Source organism: Silurus aristotelis (genome assembly GCF_946808225.1).
Source record: "Silurus aristotelis genome assembly, chromosome: 21".
Lineage (NCBI taxonomy): Eukaryota > Metazoa > Chordata > Actinopteri > Siluriformes > Siluridae > Silurus > Silurus aristotelis.
Genome location: NC_139594.1, coordinates 16,182,772 through 16,202,396, shown reverse-complemented (window position 1 = coordinate 16,202,396; position 19,625 = coordinate 16,182,772). Strand labels below are relative to the sequence as shown.

Below are 19,625 nucleotides of genomic sequence, written 5' to 3'. Positions count from 1 at the left end.
ATATATAGTATATATGTTACTTCATACTTTCAAATTACATTTTTCAAATAAAAAAAAAAAATATATATATATATATAATTTTTATTTGAACAATGTACTTTGAAAGTGTGAAGTAACAAAGGCACTATTCATGTGTACATTATGTCATTATATGGACATCTACCTTAGTACCTTAGTAATGAATAGTGCCTACTGGAACGACAAGACCTCAACTGGAACTGGGCACAATTATCAGTCTAAGAATAAGGAATACTGTACGATCAGGCATCCTTTCACAGAGAACTCCACAGTGTAATATCTATTCACCTGATTGTACGATACGCACCAATCCAGCAGTTGCCAAGCAAACTTAATGTGTTCTTGATCATAGTCTAATCTTAAACGGGATATAACACACACTGTTTTAGACAATCTCATATTAAACTTGAGTACAGATGGTGTAGTATTACATCCTTCATATCTCCAAAGAGTATTGAGTTTGATCAGATTTATTAAAGAAAGATACAGCTTAACGCTTCTCTCTCCGAAAACAGTCGAGCTCCTGGAGGCTTGGCGTGAGCTAAAAAGTCCCGATTGCGATCGTCTGTGAGCTGCGATATCACCTAAATCTATATATATAAACCTCAAATACCACTGACTGACTCACTCACTCCTCACGAAATCTCAAAAACCACTGCTTACTGCTTATTGCCATATTGCTTAGCGTTCTGCCTTCCGTAGCGAAGCACGGGTACTTTCAGCTAGTGATAAATAAATAAAGTCCTAAATGAACTATAACTAACAATCAGATCCATCAGTACACATTTGATCCAGAATTAGTTCTTGAGTCTGAAATTGATCATCATAAACAACAGAAGTAATGGAGACTACTGCAGGATGTGCCTATAGGGTAAGATAAGTTTCTCCTTCCCTCCCATCCAAAAACACACTTCGTGGAGACGGTCTTCTTGAGCAAATCATGTGCAGCGATGTCGAAGACTTTTCTAAAGGAATGGAGCACAGTGATGGGCAGGCTCTCACTCTCGCTCTGGTTGCTCTTATACAGAATTCAGCCCTTAATGACGTCATAAAGGGCCATACTCGGAAAATAATATTTACGCATTTGGCACAAAAATACAGCTGTGATATGTCCGGGTCGTTTTTTTGGCCATGTATAGCATTAGAATCCAACTCTTTAACAGTGTTAATAACTCAGAGTGCATGAAATAACTTTAGGCCACAGTAGATCGATTTGTAGGCAATCGAAAATATCAGGTCAACTACATATCCTATAAGGCACCGCGGCGCTGTTCCGGTCACGTGGCCCAGAAGAATAATGGCAGCTGTCTGGCATAGCAACATCTGATTCGCTCTTTGCAACATTGAACAGTTTACTGTTGTTTCGCTGCTTGTTGATTTTAATAACTGACCCTTCAGTTGCTTCGAGATGCAGAAAATTAAATATTTAATGTCTCGACAGGTGAGTTATTATAACGTCTTGATATTTTTCTCTTAATTTTTTATTTTATTTGTTTAAATGGCAGAGACGGGAGACATCCGGAAGTGCAGCCAGCAAAGTGGCAGTATTATGAAGCCGTGTTCCAGCTAAAAACCCTGGATGGCACAATAATCATGAATAATGTTTATAGATTTAGATTTAGCTTCATCTTCATCTTTATACATAAGGAAATCTAAGTTATATGATAAACCGGACGACCAGGGGTGTTGATGTCGCACATTTGTGACGTAATTACCATTGACAAACAAATCTCCCTGCTGCCAAGATCACCATCTCATTCATTCAGAATAATCTTCCGGTCTTTAAGGTATTTAAAATTGTATATAGATTATATAGATTTGCTGCTTTATGATTAGATTCAGAGCTTCTCTTGGGACATGTTTATCAGCTGCACAGCAGTACAGGCCAAGCCAGGCTTTAATTTTCAATTCATTTTTATGAGCGAATTTAACAATGCACAATGTCTCCAAGCAGCTGTACAGAGATATAACGGTTATAAAGTCGCATAAGAATGTTTACGTTTAGTACCTGGAGGTTTGTTCCTCATCATTTTTAATGTATCTCAAATTAGAAAACCAGTTTTGACTATGGGGGGAAAAAAACCTGAGATGGCATGAGGAAGAAACCTTTTAAGGAACCAGACTTCAATCACCGAATGTCCATTTGTTACAGTTCCATGACACCTGGTTGTATAAGTTCTTAAATGCAGAACTCTTCATGCAAACCTGAGTCATCGTAGTAGACTTTTGTTATTCCAGTCCAAATCCGTTCTCAAAGTTCTTGAGTTGCTCAGGAACTTCATGGATCTTTAGACATGTGCGTGTGGAACCATGCCGACATGCACAAAACTGGTCTCCGTCCAGGAAGAACATATTTTCAAGAATGTCATATCTCTGATCATAATATGAATGCGATGCCAACCTGCATTGAGTTCATCTTAAACCTGTGTGCTCTTCTAAAGGGTGGAGAATCTCAGGGACTGCTCTTTCCTCTTTGCAGGATTTATACATAAATGATTTGTTTGTTCTGAACGAGTCTTTAATATGACTCGTCTCAAAGAGCGATTCGTTCATTTTCTACCTGATGGCGTACGAGCAAAGCGTCGCAGAATCCCAGTAGGTAATGTGGAAGAAGCATAATTGAGTAGTTCACCCCTCGACTCTTTTATCACGTGACTCCTGTAGATGCTTTGCAGCACGTAACACAGGAAACAGAACTGAGTAGTTCGTCTCATGAGTCATTTGGGGTGAGTCGTTCGTCTTCTTTTGTCGAGTGGCTTCCATCGATGCTAAGAAGGAACGAAATTAAAGGAAGAAGTCACCTTCAAAATGACTTAACAAAAGATTAAAAGAACCAAATTGCTCAAATGTGATCTTCCGATCGCCAATATACATTCGTCTGATCCGTCAGGGTTCCATCCGATGGCCAAATCTTAGAGGTTCACTCCAATCCAGGTAAAGCATATTTTCATGGAGCTCACTTTGTGCACAGGGACATTGACATGCTGGAACAGGTTTGGGTTTCCGAGTTGAAGTGAACGTAAAGTTTTATTATACCGCATCCAGAGGCATCCTGTACAATTGTGTGCCTCCAGCTTTGTGGTAACAGTTTGGAGAAGAACCGCATATTGCAGGAAAGATCAGGTGTCCAAATACTTTTGTATAATGTGTATAATTGCATTTCTTCTTTTAACGAATTAACTTTCTTCCATTTTTATTCCTCAACAGGGCTTGAAAAGCCCTCAAGAGAGTATGGCAGATATGAGTCCTGTGGAGAGCTTCAGGGTCCCAAGCAAGGTGAGTTTGTGTAAACTTCATGCATGTGACGTGTAGAATCGAGAGAAAAGGTTTATTCGGCACTTCGAATAAGCAGACGCTGGTCATGAGCTGGAATCACTTGCAAAAGCCTGTACTTTTTTCAAAATTCTTAGTTGTTCTGTCAAAAAACATATACCGTATTTTCCGGACTATAAGCCGCTACTTTTTTCCCCACACTTTGAACTCCGGGGCTTAAACAAAGAAGCGGCTAATTTATGGATTTTTCCTGGGTTTTTCCCGGTTTCACAAACTTCAAAGCCAAAAAACTGAACCCCATAACATTAGACCAATGAAATTGCGGAACGGGTTCAGGTTAACCAATGAAACTCTTTATATTAAATCAGACGCGCTCCCACTGAATCAGACCGCACAACATCATGAATATGGATGAGGTTCCTCTGATGTTTGACCTGCCGCTCACTCACTAACCCCAACAGAAATCATATAAGCACAGACAGGTTTCCAAAACTCTTGCTTTTTTATTTTTCTTGGCAACAGCGTTACGGGTTAGTCAAAGAAACTTAGAACTGAGCATCAGAAAATAATAAGGACATATTCCTCCGCCTTGCACACATGCAGTAATACCGGAAAAATGCGGCTCTGCTCTTAAAGGAGCCACAACATATTTCACCCGTTACACCGTGTAACAGACACTTTTTCGTCTTTCGTTAAAGCCTGTGTAAAGTTCATTAGTTCATTAGTGCGGCTTATAGACAGGTGCGGCTTATTTATGTTCAAAATAAAAATCTTTGTCAAATTCAGTGCGGCTTATATATGGGTGCGCTTTATAGTCTGGAAATTACAGTGATCATGTCAACAAGGCCGTCAAAATGTTTAGTCACGTTTCAGTATTCCCTGATGTAAACTACAGTTTGGATTACAATGACTGAAAACGCTTATTGTCTGTTCGTTTGACTATGGTTTAACCCTAATGAATTAAAATTGTTGTATAGATGTCGAGCGGATTTTACCGATACTGATAGACGGGTTGGATCGTACTTGCCGATAACTGAATAATCAACCAATTTTTTTAAATGAATACCGGCTTAAACAAACACTCCATGTACAATAGTACTGAACTTACAAAAAACAAACAGTACTGAAGCATGAAAATGTGCTAAATGAAATATATCATATAAATATATTAATGATATTAATAAATATTGAGGAAAGTAAATGACATGCATCCAAACTAAAACAAAAAGTAACACTCCAAATAAATACAGTTACATCCAAAAGAAAAAAAAAGACCCTTCAAAGAAACAGTACATGGTGTCAGTGATTGGCCTCTAGAGGCCGCTCTCATACTGTATAAATCAACCCGGAAAAACTATCGGTATGGACGTTTGCTGATAGTTCCAGCAATCGACTTTCGGTGCCGATTAATCTGCAAATGTCCACAAATTTCCATTCTGAATTTTTGGAAACATGCTACTGCTGCTAAATTTTTATCTCCTGCAAGACGGGATAAATCCTGTAAAATATATATTTTTTACAACACGCATAATGACGCCGCGGCTGTTTATACCTGCCATAGTGAAAGTTCAGCAATAAAGAACTGGATCCAATGATTTCTGTTAAATTCTTTTTTAGAGCATGGGAGGCTGTTATATGTAGAAACTTATATAGTCGATGGTTTTACAGTAAAGTGTGACAGGAAATAATGAGAGAAGAATCCAAAAAGCCACCGAACCAATGTTTTGAGACACTGTACAGGTTTGAGAACATATTTGACACAGGATGCTATATTACTTTTTTTTTTTTAGGTTACTTGCTCAATATGAGGCCTGTGTGAACCGTTTCTGTCAGTTATTGGCCAATACACAATGCACTGGCATGAGGATTGTGATGCAATTGAAGAAGTGGTATACAGTGGAACTCGCGGGGGTTACGTTCTAAGACGAGTTCTGAAAATCCGCGAATTTTTGACGCACCCCTGCAAGCCCCTATGGTACCTTAGTGAATTCATCTAGACATTGTCACTTTATAAACGTAATACTGTACAGAATTTGACCAAATACATTGTTTAAAATGTTATTCCTAACGTTCCTGAACATTCGGTCACAGTTGCAGATTCCCGACAATTTTAAAATAATTCGCAACTCGTTATTAGTCCGGTTCCAAACAAGAACCCGCAAATTTTCCAAGCCGCGTGTTCCGAACTGCGATTAATCAGGGGGTCGACTGTGTGTGCATTCTGCATATGATTTACCTGGAACTACTTGGTTAGGTCATGTGTTGTGTCTCAGTCTCTGAAATATATGTATAGCTACATTATTGGACAAAGGTTTGTGAACATCCCATTTCACATTGTCTCCATTTGCTGTAATAATATCCCCCACTGTTCTGGGAAGATGTTCCACTAGATTTCAGTGTGCTTGTGGAGAAAGCATATCTTCATGGAGCTAGCTTTGTTCACAGGGGCATATGCAGGGGCACATGCTGGAACAGGTTTGGGTCTCCTAGTTTAAATGAATTGAAAATGTAATGCTACTGTATAGACATTCTATACAACTGTGTGACCAACTTTGTGGCAACATTTTGCCTCATTCAAAAAGGAATTAAATTTATAATTTTTGTCAAAATTCTATAAAAAAAATACTCCATAATGATGATGATTGTTTGAAATCTTTTATTACAAATAAAAAACAAACCAAATGTACTTAAATATTCACTGCGTTTAATCAATACTTTGCTGAAGCATCTTTGGCACCATTTACAGCCTTAAGTCTTTTTTGAGTATGATGCTACACCTATTTTTTGGCAGTTTCTCCCATTCTTTTTTGCAAAACCTCTGAATCTCTATCAAGTTGAATGGGAAGCGTCAGCGCTAAGCCATTTTCAGATCTTATTTCAGAGATTTTTTACATGGAAAAAATACTATTTTTAGAGGTCAACAGATCCATGCCTATAGTTTTTCCGGGTTGCATTATACAGTTCGAGAGCAGCCTCTAAAGGCGAATAACTGATGCCAAGTGCTGTTTATTTAAAATCTTTTTTTATTTATTTTAGATTTTATTTTTATTTGGAGTAAATTTACTTTATTTCATTTAGCACATTTTTATGAATCAGTACTTTTTAAATTTTTTTAATAAAATACAGTACTATTTTACATGGTGTCATGTTTTTTTTATTTTGTATCCATTTTAAAACTATTGGTTGATTTAATCGGTTATCAGCAAGTACGATCCAACCCAGCTATTGGTCGACCTCAACTTTTTAGCTAAAATCTAAGCTAATAATGGTTATGATTATAGATGGTATTAGATTCTCTTCACTTCAGTAAAGGGCAAGGGCAGGGCAAGACTGTGAACGAATAGTATAATTATATAACGGCAGTGTAGTATTGCGCAGGTCTTATAACACAAAGCCAAGCAGCACCTCACTACTGTTCTTTTTTGTTTCAGTTTCATTCTTTGAGTTAAATGTTTGGGCAAATTATTTATATATTTCTCTCTTACATTTTTTTGGCCAATTTAATCTTTAATCTTCTTCTCGGATTGCCTCAGGCTCTATTGTAGCTTCAGCCCAGGTTTCAGGAGCATATCTGTATCGCTTGGTATAATCATACAGGCCTCATTAATGAGCTGAAAACACTAAAATATTCAGTGCAGGTGAAATAGGCTGGAAGAGTAGGACTGTGAAACGCCGATCTGTTCGGATCTGCAAGTCTCGATACGTGTCAGATGTTTCCTGTTATTTTAAATTGGATCCATGAAAGTATTCTGACGTTATTCAGAGTGCATCTTGCAATCGTTGGACGCACGCCGTCACAGCTTTGCTGCTCATAATCCGATGTTTTGTAGGAGTTCGTAACCGTGAGACAAAAACCTGGTTCCAGCTGAAGCTCTGAGCTCTGATATTGGTTTCATATTGAAAATGAATAAAGGGATGGCTGCATTCCTGTGGTAGGGTCTTGTTAACAGCAAGAGGGTGTTAAGTGAGTGTAGCATCCGTTGTTTTTATCTCGTGTTGTCTCAGTCTCAGAAATATACGTACCACGACGCTATTGCATACAAGAATATCTGTGAAAACTAAACCCATTTAGTGCATTTTAAATGCCATATAATGTTTGCGGATGATATTGTGATTTATGGTGGGAGTAGGGAGCAGGTGGAGAAGAGCCTGGAGGGGTGTAGGTAAATGTTGGAGAGAAGGGGAATGAAAGTCAGTAGGAGTAAGACAGGGTACATGTGTGTGAATGAGAGGGAGGACAGTGGAAGGGTGCAGTTGCAGGGAGAAGAGTTGGAAAAGGTGGAGGGTTCAGGTACCTGGGGTCCACAGTGCAAAGTAATGGAGAGTGTGTTAGAGAAGTGAAGAAAAGAGTGCAGGCAGGGTGGAGTGGGTGGAGAAGAGTGATAGCAGGAGTGATTTGTGATAGAAGAGTATCTGCGAGAGTGAAAGGGAAAGTTTATAGGACTGTGGTGAGACCTGCGATGTTGTATCGCTTAGAGACAGTGGCATTGAGTAAAAGACAGGAGGTGGAGCTGGAGGTAGCAGAGCTGAAGATGTTCAGGATTTTTATGACAGGATTAGAAACGAGTTTATTAGAGGGACAGCGCTTGTAGGACGTTTTGGAGACACGGTGAGGGAGGCGAGATTGAGATGGTTTGAACATGTGCAGAGGAGGGATATGGGGTATATCAGTAGGAGAATGCTGAGGATGGAGACATGCAGGTAGTTGGTTTAAAAGAGGCAGATGTAGAGGACAAGGGGGGTGTGGAGACGGATGATTTGCTGTGATCTACTAATCTACTAATTTTAGCCCATTTATTTTTTAATGTGAAAAACTTTCTGGCATTACAGAGGGGTGATGTTCCCTGATTGTCTAAAAAAAAAAAAAAAAAAAAAAAAAAAAAAAAGTAGAATAGCAAGAAAAAGTCTGACTTGGGAGACACAAAGTCAGTCAAACAAACTTTAGTTTGAGGCAAATAATTTGCCTCGATTATTTTTTTTTTTGTATTTCGAATTACTCGAGGAATCGTTTCGGTCCTGTTTTTTTTTCAAATACAATGTACATGTTTAAAAACGAAGCATCACTATACAAATTTGACACTAATCGCACTTGTGATTGCGCAATACCAAGTATGCTCATGGTCATAAAGAAATCTGTTACAATACGCTCAAAACACAGGAAGCTTCTTTCTCATGCCTTGTCATTACTGTTAAGTATTTTTGAATACTGACTGTGCTACTTTATCAGTTCCCTTTATTTGTGCTTTAGACATATATAATCTTGATAAATGTAACATTGTTATAGTCTGCTGACAGTGTTGTGCAGTTCACACCCTATTCTATGTGCAGTAAAAGTGAATTAATAATAGAAATCAACCTAAAAGTAGAAACAGAATAAAGTGTTTACTTTCACTTTCCAGAACGAATGTGACTTCTTTGATTATTATCTAATAATGTGCATTGTGCAAGACTTAGTAAATGTTGTGCAAAAAAAGCAGGTTCCGGTAGTGAGCGTTATAAGTGTAGGCCTCAGTCCTTGTAAAAAAAAAAAAAAGCTCCTCCTTATTTCCTTGGCCTTGAGGGAGTGAGAACATTTTCCTGAGTGATGTGTGTTCTTCATATCGTTTTGTGTAGTTCTACTAAATGCTGCATTCCGGGTTTTGATTTCGGACCCTGAAGGCTCAGTGGTTCATATAATTGTTCTAATTTGCAAAAACGAAACAAAACCAAAAAAAAAAAGGACACTTCAAATAAACAGAACGTGGTGTCAGCGATTCGCCTCTAGAGGCCGCTCTCGTACTGTATAACGCAACAGTTCCAGCAACCAACTATCAAGTGCCCGAAATGACCTCACAAAATGAGACTGTAACTTTAAAAAGCAGTGTTTAAAAGTAAAGTAGAATTGTTAAAAAAAAATTGTGTTTTGTGACATAATTTATCACCATATCGGTATTTTAAACATCATAATTTCATTCCTGCACTGCTTTTTTTTTTTTTTTTGCAGTTTTTCTTACTTGGCCGGCAGGTGGCACTGTAGTTCTGTGTGCACGATTTGTCCACCTAGTTTAATACCGTAAACTTTTAAATGAATAATATTTTATGAGAAAAATAATTGCATTTTAGATCCTGTGTATAGTTGCTTTTCTAAAATGGCTTTGCATTTTTGCCTTTTTATTTGGATTTGCAATAACTCAGTTATTCCATACAATAAACAGCATCCTCTTTATGACCTTCTGATAAAACATGGGAGCTCTGAATTCAGCTTGGCTCTATCTATCTATCTATCTATCTATCTATCTATCTATCTATCTATCTATCTATCTATCTATCTATCTATCTATCTATCTATCTATCTATCTATCTATCTATCTATCTATCTCTCTATCTCTCTATCTCTCTATCTCTCTCTCTCTCTCTCTCTTTCTCTCTTTCTCTCTTTCTTTCTTTCAGCACGTTGGCTCCCCCCCCCCCCCCCCCACTTCTCATCTCAACATACTTCATTATTGTTCTTTTAAATGCAACTGAACACAATCTGTAATTTTTTATTTATTTATTTGTTATTCTTTTGGACCAGCTGTGTTTAAAAGCACTCGAGTTGAACAGCATAGGCTCGGCTCTTTTCACGGACGTGACGGTGCCTTTCACGCGCAAATCAACGTTTATTCCTCTGTGCATTGAAAACAGAGAGACGTGAGATATTCACAGCCAAAAAGGCAGCGTTGTTTATCTACGAGGCTTCACGCTTGAATTTGCACCTCTGCATTCGGAAGGAAAATTTAAGGCGAGGCCTCGTAAACCTCTCCCGATGAGGGAAAACTTGACTCTTCCACCTTTTATTTTTTTCTTCTTTCAAACAAACAACTCGATACGAATATCATCTTATTAAATGCAGCTGGGTGTGTGCGTGTGGGGGGGTGTTTTTTTTTATGTGATGCCATAAAGTCAATCATTTGACGGTTTTACACGTCACTGCTCTTTCTTTGCGTATTCCTCACGTTCTCTTTCGGAGCGATGACTCATTCACTCCCACATAGAAACGCATGAAACCCAAAATCTCCTTTTCTCTCCTGTACGCACGATGCGGTGAAGTCGAAAAGACTGAATCAGAATCCATTCCCCATGTGCTGTATTTTGCACGTCATGACAATTCATAATGTCATTACCCATGAACATGTCATTACCCTGAACTAAAACTCACTCAACTATGTGTTACTGAACTGTACAACCTGAACTCAACACACACTCATTACTCCCCTCAATCCATTCCACCACCATTTATTTATTATTTATATTTAATCACATTACACTGTTTACATGCTGTTTTTTTGCACCTCTCGCCTGCTGCTACTGCTATTTTTGCACTGTGTTTCCTTTATATTGCACAGTACTGTGTAATCAGTATACAGTAGCTTTATGTTGTGTGTTGTAGCACCAGGGTTCAAGAGGACCGTTGTCTCGTTTTCACCGTGTACTGTGTCAGATATATATGGTAGAAATGACAATAAAAGCTTCTTGACTTGACATAGTGTATGATGATGATATTTTAAGGCATGACACTAGATGTTTGTGCTGTTATTATATTATATTGGGAGGTTTGAGCTCAGTGGTTAAAACTCTGGGTTACTGAATGGAAGGGCAGGGGGTTCAAGCCCCAGTATTGCCAGGCTGCCACTCTTGGGGTCCTTGAGCAAGGCCCTTAAAGCTCCAGGGGTGCTGTAACATGGCTGACCCTGCACTATGACCCTAGCGCCCTTACATTGCTGGGATAAACAAATAAATAATAATTTCCCTAGGGGATCAATAAAGTATTTAAAAAAAAAATAAAAAAAAAAAGTCTGTCTATTGTATTTTGTGTGTGTGTGTGTGTATATACAGTGAGGAAAATAAGTATTTGAACACCCTGCTATTTTGCAAGTTCTCCCACTTAGAAATCATGGAGGGGTCTGAAATTGTCATCGTAGGTGCATGTCCACTGTGAGAGACATAATCTAAAAAAAAAATCCAGAAATCACAATATATGATTTTGTAACTATTTATTTGTATGATACAGCTGCAAATAAGTATTTGAACACCTGAGAAAGTCAATGTTAATATTTGATACAGTAGCCTTTGTTTGCAATTACAGAGGTTAAACGTTTCCTGTAGTTTTTCACCAGGTTTGCACACACTGCAGGAGGGATTTTGGACCACTCCTCCACACAGATCTTCTCTAGATCAGTCAGGTTTCTGGCCTGTCGCTGAGAAACACCGGAGTTTGAGCTTCCTCCAAAGATTCTCTATTGGGTTTAGGTCTGGAGACTGGCTAGGCCACGCCAGAACCTTGATATGCTTCTTACAGAGCCACTCCTTGGTTATCCTGGCTGTGTGCTTCGGGTCATTGTCATGTTGGAAGACCCAGCCTCGACCTATCTTCAATGCTCTAACTGAGGGAAGGAGGTTGTTCCCCAAAATCTCGCAATACATGGCCCCGGTCATCCTCTCCTTAATACAGTGCAGTCGCCCTGTCCCATGTGCAGAAAAACACCCCCAAAGCATGATGCTACCACCCCCATGCTTCACAGTAGGGATTGTGTTCTTGGGATGGTACTCATCATTCTTCTTCCTCCAAACACGTTTAGTGGAATTATGACCCAAAAGTTCTATTTTGGTCTCATCTGACCACATGACTTTCTCCCATGACTCCTCTGGATCATCCAAATGGTCATTGGCAAACTTAAGACGTACCTGGACATGTGCTGGTTTAAGCAGGGGAAACTTCCGTGCCATGCATGATTTCAAACCATGACGTCTTAGTGTATTACCTAACCTTGGAAACGGTGGTCCCAGCTCTTTTCAGGTCATTGACCAGCTCCTACCGTGTAGTTCTGGGCTGATTTCTCACCTTCCTTAGGATCATTGAAACCCCACGAGGTGAGATCTTGCATGGAGCCCCAGTCCGAGGGCGATTGACAGTCATGTTTAGCTTCTTCCATTTTCTAATGATTGCTCCAACAGTGGACCTTTTTTCACCAAGCTGCTTGGCAATTTCCCCGTAGCCCTTTCCAGCCTTGTGGAGGTGTACAATTTTGTCTCTAGTGTCTTTGGACAGCTCTTTGGTTTTGGCCATGTTAGTAGTTGGATTCTTACTGATTGTATGGGGTGGACAGGTGTCTTTATGCAGCTAACGACCTCAAACAGGTGCATCTAATTTAGGATAATAAATGTAGTAGAAGTGGACATTTTAAAGGCAGACTAACAGGTCTTTGAGGGTCAGAATTCTAGCTGATAGACAGGTGTTCAAATTTACTTATTTGCAGCTGTATCATACAAATAAATAGTTAAAAAATCATATATTGTGATTTCTGGATTTTTTTTTTTTTAGATTATGTCTCTCACAGTGGACATGCACCTACGATGACAATTTTAGACCCCTCCATGATTGGTGGGAGAACTTGCAAAATAGCAGGGTGTTCAAATACTTATTTTCCTCACTATATATATATATAAATAATAATTTATTTTTTATTATTATTATTTTCTAAAGCAGTTTTTAAATAAGATTCCTGCTTGGGTAAAATAAAAATAAAATATAAAAAAATTAAATAGAACAAATCAAGCGAATGCAATACACTTTATTAAATTGATTAAACTGATCGGCGCAAATTAAATTTATTCAATAAAATTGAATTAACGAGGAAAATTACATTTGTTTTAATCAATTTAGTTTGTTTGTTAGACCCTGTTTTGGGTAATACAGATGTGTTTATAATTGTGTGTATTTAATTCTCTAAAGATATTATCGACTTAAAGGTTCTTCTCATTTCAGCATACTTTAATAAATAAAAGTTGTGCGTTTGGCAGAGCCTCTCATCCAGAACGGTTTGCAGACGGCCAGGGTTTGGATATTCTGAAAGAAAACCTTGTGATGGAACAGTTGGGGCCGCAAATGGTTTCTGTTGAGAGAACAGATTTTGGATTTTCAAACGTGAACGACGTGCATGTGCAAAAGTAAGACTCGGTAGTAGTCCATGAAGTTGAGTCCTTTATGAAAATGTGTGTGTGTGTGTATGCAACTTTCACGTGTGGAATATCACGCGTGTAAGGGATTTGTGTTGGCCAGTAGACCTACATCACAAATATTGTAACTTTGTTACAATTGTTCATTGTATTATTTTTGGATTAATAACGATATATAATGCCAAGACTGCTGCAAGTCACAGTTTTGATCATTTTTGTTACAAATAAGTAAATATAAAACCTTCTAACAATTTATTCACTACGTCCATTCATTACTCAGATATGAAAAAAAGCAAAATTAAAAAAAATATATATTTTTAATCATTAACATTTGATTCGCTGATTTGCCAAGTCTCAAATCAACACCAAAATCTGCCACGATGCAACACATCCGGAAATTATAACTGTCTGTGTGGAAACATGGCAAAGTTCCGTTTGGTATCCTGATGATTTACGTAATTTAAATTCCCATAATTACTTTAAACATTTACATTATTATTTTGTTTTCGTGCTATGTGTTGAGGATGTTTTCACTAATAATCAACATAAATTTGCATAAAGCATCAATATTTGTCCAAGTTGATTAGATTACTAAAAACTTGAAAAGTATGAATTTGAAGTACTTTTAGAACAGATAAAAAAAAAGTGCGATTAACTTGCGAGTAGTCACGAATTAACTCATGACAATCATGTGATTAACCGCAATTAAATATTTGACAACCCTAATTTGAACAAGTAAAGATGGCTTGATGCCTCTTGGCTGAGACCCCAAATTTCTGAGATTGCAGTTTGACTGATGTTCTTCATGAGGGTTTTTTTTTCCCCACCCCTATTTCTTTTTTTTTTTTTTAGCTTAGGTTTAAAAATGTCCCTGACATTGTCTGCGATTGACAAAGACTTGTGCCTCTTTTTCATCAGTAATTGAGCTTATTTTAATACACATCACTCTTTTCTAAACGAATTTCTGAACTTTCTGTACTGCCTCCAACATTTTTTTATATTTCATCTTCCCTAATAAATAAATGCGTTATCCGTCATCTTGCATTGTGCCGGTTCACCTTCTGCCGTCGTTGTTTCTGACAGGCTTCCTGTTTTATATTGTTCCCGTCTTTTTACCTATCAACAATTTGTACCTTCAGCTGCACTCAGATTACTGGGAAAACCACGAGGAGTCAGTGAGCGCTAGTAAACACCAGTCAAAATCTATAAACGGGCTGATCAGTCAAACCTTTTTATAGCCTGGGAACAGTTACTACAACCCTAACCTCTTGTACTCTTAAACTCTGAGGGCTTCAATTACCCTTGTGTCCATATCGTCCCCTGCCAATGTAATATATGGTTTCACTTGTTAAAAGTAAATGCAGTCGAAAGCAAAGGTTTGCATCGTCAGCAGTTTGAGTGAAAAATATTCCTGTTTTCCAAATGAGGTGCTTCTTAAAAAGCAGAAATCTGCCTTTACAGGTGGTGTAACAGGATGTATTGTATGTATGTATTCGTGCTGAACTATTTCTTATACAGGGCTTTCTGTTCGGTGCACATGTGTACCCAACGCTATCCTTTTTACCTGTGGAACATAGCTATAATCTGAGTTCCCTCATTAACATATTAAGCGGCATACCCCAAGTGTGTTTACTCTCCGCCTCACACATTTTAAGCACATTTTTTAAAAAACGATGCCAATAGTCTAATGTTATGGATTCTTTAGCGTTTTATGTCCAGCTTCAAGAATTTCTCTTAAAAGGAGAAAATCCTGACAATTCCATATATCAAGGGAATGAATTTAATGAAGGATGAAAGGAAAGAAGAAATTTTTTGAAGTCTGCTGAAATAAGTAGAACAGTTATGTAGAGCATAACTTTTTGAAAATTACATATTAAATGCAAAACACACACACACACACACACACACACACACACACACACACACACACACACACACACACACACACACACACACACAGATATATCTATCTATCTATCTATCTATCTATCTATCTAGATAGATAGATAGATAGATAGATAGATAGATAGATAGATAGATAGATAGATAAATTATTTATATATATATATATATATATATATATATATATATATATATATATATATATATATATATATATATATATATATATATATATACAAAATTATAAACACATCTGTATTACCCAAAACGGGGTCTAACAAACAAACTAAATTGATTAAAACAAATTGAATTTTCTCGTTAATTAAATTCTATTGAATACATTTTATTTGCGCCGATCAGTTTAATCAATTTAATAAAGTGTATTACATTCCCTTGATTTGGTCTATTTTAATTTTTTCTATTTTATTTTTATTTTACCCAAGCAGGAATCTTATTTAAAAACTGCTTTAGAAAATAATAATAATAAATAAATTATATATATATCTACACATCTTTATTTGTTATTTTTGGGTCTAACAAATGTAAACTATTTAATTAGATTTCATTCATTTAATTTTCATTTATTTAATTTTATTTAATCCATTGTGCCATTTTGCCATTTGGCTCTAATTAATATAATTTTTATTCAGTTGTCTCATTAAGGTGTCTAATGACTTAAAACAGAAAGCATCTGTTCACCAAGAGTCGATGGCAGATTGGAAATAAAGATAAAAGAGAACTTAGACGGCTCGTTAACATTTGTAACCCGGAGATGTTTTGGGGAACAAAATAACCAGTAACGAAACCCTTTAATCAGTAAATTAAAAAATACATAGACTGAACAAAAATATACATAAATGCAACCGAATGTGACCGATTCACAGCAGAAAATCAAAAAATGTCTGGAGACAAGATGAAAAAAGGCCACATTTTCATTGGTTTACTGTTTATTCATTTTCTTTTGTCAGGGTCATGGTGGATCATGAGGTAGGATTCCAACCTGGATTTGGTTCACCATAGTGAACCAAAGTGCATCTGTCAGCTGATTTGGGTTTGGTGATGCCCACGAAATCGATAATAAACGATGTTTATTAAACAGCCGAAGATAGATGAATTTCTCTGAGGTAGAATTTGAGGTACATTTGTCTCATGTCCAAGAGAAAACTGATTTACAAAAAGTACTGACCAGGTTAAAAAAAGGAAACCAGCTTTTATCCACTTAAAATATCCGGTGCCTTCTTTAGGGTCCCATCTGCTGACTTTTCGACTGATATCAATTTGCAACCATTTGGCTTACGGATAACATCTGTACAGACCAGCCTTGGAGTTTTAAGGTTTCAGTGCAGTATTTTGACTGTTCTTTGAACTTTGCAGATGTTGTACATGGAGTTTTTCCTGTACTGGAGCCACTCTCCCAGTTTAGAGGTCACAGCCCCTATTACTCCAGGGAACACTTTGGACTTTACCTTTAGCATCTTTTCCAGTTGTTTTTACAGCTCCTTCTTTCTTCCTAATGTTAGAGTCAGCTGGGATTACCACATTTATCACAACTGCCTTCTTCTGCTCCTTGGCCTGTGCCACCAGTATGCCTCGTTACCCAGCAATTACTTAGTAGTCTGGAACATGTCCCACAGGAATTTGTCTCAAGCCATTTGGGACAGTGTACACCAGCTTACATCTTAAACCCTGCTATTACAACCCCAGTTCCAATAAAGTTTGAAAACTTTTTCCTCAGACCTTTGTTGCCCCGTCCCAACTTTTTTTTGTGCACGTTTAAACTGTTGAACACACGTATAGTTCCAGTTCAATCTCTAGTAGACATTTCCTGTATACCATTAAGAGCTAAACGGATGATTTTATGTGTAATGTAGGTGGCGATCAGGGTGAATGTGGTGCATTTGATAAATTACCGATCTATAAGATACATTTGATGAACTGGAAAAGAAAATGTTACAAGGAATGTAATAAAAAAAATAAATAAAAATGGCACCAGCAATTAACACCAACAGCTTTCTTATTAGTAGAGATGTGGCACAGACTCTCTCGTGCTCTCTTTCTTCTTCTCAGTCTATAATCAGTCTAGTTCTCTTTCCAATATTTAAACCTAATGGTTTTGGAATATTATTAACAAAACATATTGTCGATTCACCCATCAAGACCGGAGGGGTAAAATTTTAATCTCTGAAAGTCTGTGAAAAGTCTCTTTTCCCCTACATGATGAATAGATTTCAGGCAATCTCCTACTGAATCTACACCTATAGATTCTGTAAAAACTGAACAGGGTAAACTAGAGAGCGGGAGGCAGCTGACACTATTTGTCTTATGCTCTTTTCACCTCAATTTTTTTTTTTTTTAAACCAGAGTTGCATCATGTAGTTCTGCTTCCCAGCATCATTCTTCAAAGTCTGCAAAGCCGTGTTTTCGCTTGTGTTTTTCTACTGATATTGACGTGCCTGTGTTAATCCTTTATTAAGATCTAGGAGGCGTTTCCCCTCAGGGTGGCAGTATTAAGTACTTAGCGGCGGTCTAAAAAAAAAAAAAAAGAATGCGCCGGATCGCTTATTTGAAGGGAAATGTGTTTTCTCCCACGGTCACGTGCCCAAGAAAATAGCGCTGACTCCGAATAAGCATTGGTTGATCTGTGTTCATTTACTTCTCTTTCACTTCTCTTTGTCTCTCAGGAGGAGTTGAGGGAGCTGAGGGAGCAGCCTATTGACCCTCAGGCTGAGCAGGAGATCATCGACAGCATAGAGCAGGTCTACTTCTCGAACGACTCCCCCGACATGGTGCGGTACGAGCTTGAGGTGCGTTTACATGAACTCTGTGGATCGCATTACAGATGCACACTTTTCTCAGGCCACTGGCTATTCCATAATCTGGAAAAATCGTCCGCGCAGGAAGCACGAAGCAAGAAGCCCGAAAGGACGTTTCTGTGACCCACGCAAAGCGGCGCCCAAGTCCAGGATTGATGGATTGTGCGTTTATCGTGGGTGTAAAAGCTCATTAGATTTGGGATCGTATGCATTGCAAAACCAGGTGGGGTGGAAAGCAATTGGTCTTCCTCCTGCCCTGATCTTAATATATGTGGGAAAATGTTCCACATTATTGCTCTAATTCAGGATCAATGCATAAAGCATTGCATCATCAAAATTTCTAGAATGCAAATGTAGGCATTTTTCCTAGGTGATCTTGTTTTGAAAAGCTCAGGCGAAAGGTGGATTTGAATCTAGACAGTATTTTGATGATTGCTCTTTTTACTTTCTTCACTCAACATTTTCATTTATGCCATTTATGGACAGACCCCAAGTGCACAAACCATGTAGTTAAAGTAGAGATACGCTTGGTAAAAAATGACTCCAGAAAAAGGAAAGGTGTATACTTGAGTATAAGTACAAAAGTATTTGCCTTCAAATGTATTTAAGTATCCAAAGTACTCTGATTTATTATGGCTGTAATGTTCTTGTCATTTTTGTCACAAGACTCAACTCAGATTATGTTGCGTATACATTTATGAAAACTGTATTTACCTTAATCCAATTAGAGAATGAACTGTCATCAACTACCTGCACGAGCATCATAATGTCTTCCACAAAATCGTCTATTACTGGCAATTTTCCCTCTTTGGCCGTCGACTGCGAGTGATGTCACTTCCCAATACGAACACACCCAATATTATGACACTTGATTAACAGCTTTCAGTGCAAGGCACCGGAAATGCAAACCACACGATTCATTTTGAGTTTTGGCACGCTGCATAAAGAGAAAGTGGAGAAAAAATAAGCAAACAATTGAAAATTGCATGGTCATAACTCATAAAACACAGGAAACACAGTTGCAAATGGACGTATTTCCACCAGGAAGGAGGAAAAGATAAAGACCAAGAAGGAGGTTTATGGATGTGGTGAAGAAAGACATTCAAGTAGTTGGGTTGAAAGAGGCAGATGTAGAGGACAGAGGGGTATGGAGACAGATGATCCGCTGTGGCAACCCCTAATGGGAGAAGACGAGAGAAGAAGAAGAAGATTGTTAGTGAGTCTTCAACCAGCTGTAGTTTAGGCTACTGGTAGGCATGGGAACCAAAAGCCGCAAAAAGTGCACTAATTGGAAAGGCTTGTGTTGTTTAATATATGTTTAATTTAAGCAGGTTTCTATTCACTACTTATTAATTAATTATGTTTGATGATGGGGACAAAAAAAAAAAAAAGAATGAAAACCGGTGAACCGGAAAAATATATCAGCCATCGGCTGCCCCGATTTCGAAATATCGGCCGGAGGAAAACCCATATCGGTTGACCTCTAGACTGAACAAGCTCCCGAGTGGCCTGTGTGGACTGACATGAATCAGTTCTCCTGATGTTTTAAAGAAGAAATCAAAATGAGTGTGTATTTATTTGTGCTAATTGAGTACAAGGGCGCCGTTAGGGGGGGTGCTAGGGGGCCCCCCAATCATCAACTGA

At 37.9% G+C, this 19,625-nt stretch overlaps 1 protein-coding gene across 5 annotated transcripts in view; it reads left to right on the top strand.

Annotated features, from left to right (window-relative positions):
• The first annotated feature begins 1,239 nt into the window (after positions 1-1,239).
• The window catches only part of vps50 (VPS50 subunit of EARP/GARPII complex), a 207,510-nt gene continuing 189,124 nt past the window's right edge, over positions 1,240-19,625 (top strand). Inside the window, exons 1-3 of one of the 5 annotated variants that reach the window (XM_083523569.1) lie at positions 1,240-1,459; positions 3,226-3,294; positions 17,850-17,972. In XM_083523569.1, the coding sequence (XP_083379695.1) occupies positions 1,427-1,459; positions 3,226-3,294; positions 17,850-17,972 (225 nt within the window). In that variant the 5' untranslated portion in view covers positions 1,240-1,426. Of the gene's footprint in view, positions 1,460-1,539; positions 1,806-2,502; positions 2,937-3,141; positions 3,295-17,849; positions 17,973-19,625 lie in introns of those variants that run through there. The other 4 variants (XM_083523567.1, XM_083523570.1, XM_083523568.1 and 1 more) reach the window with 4 other exon arrangements.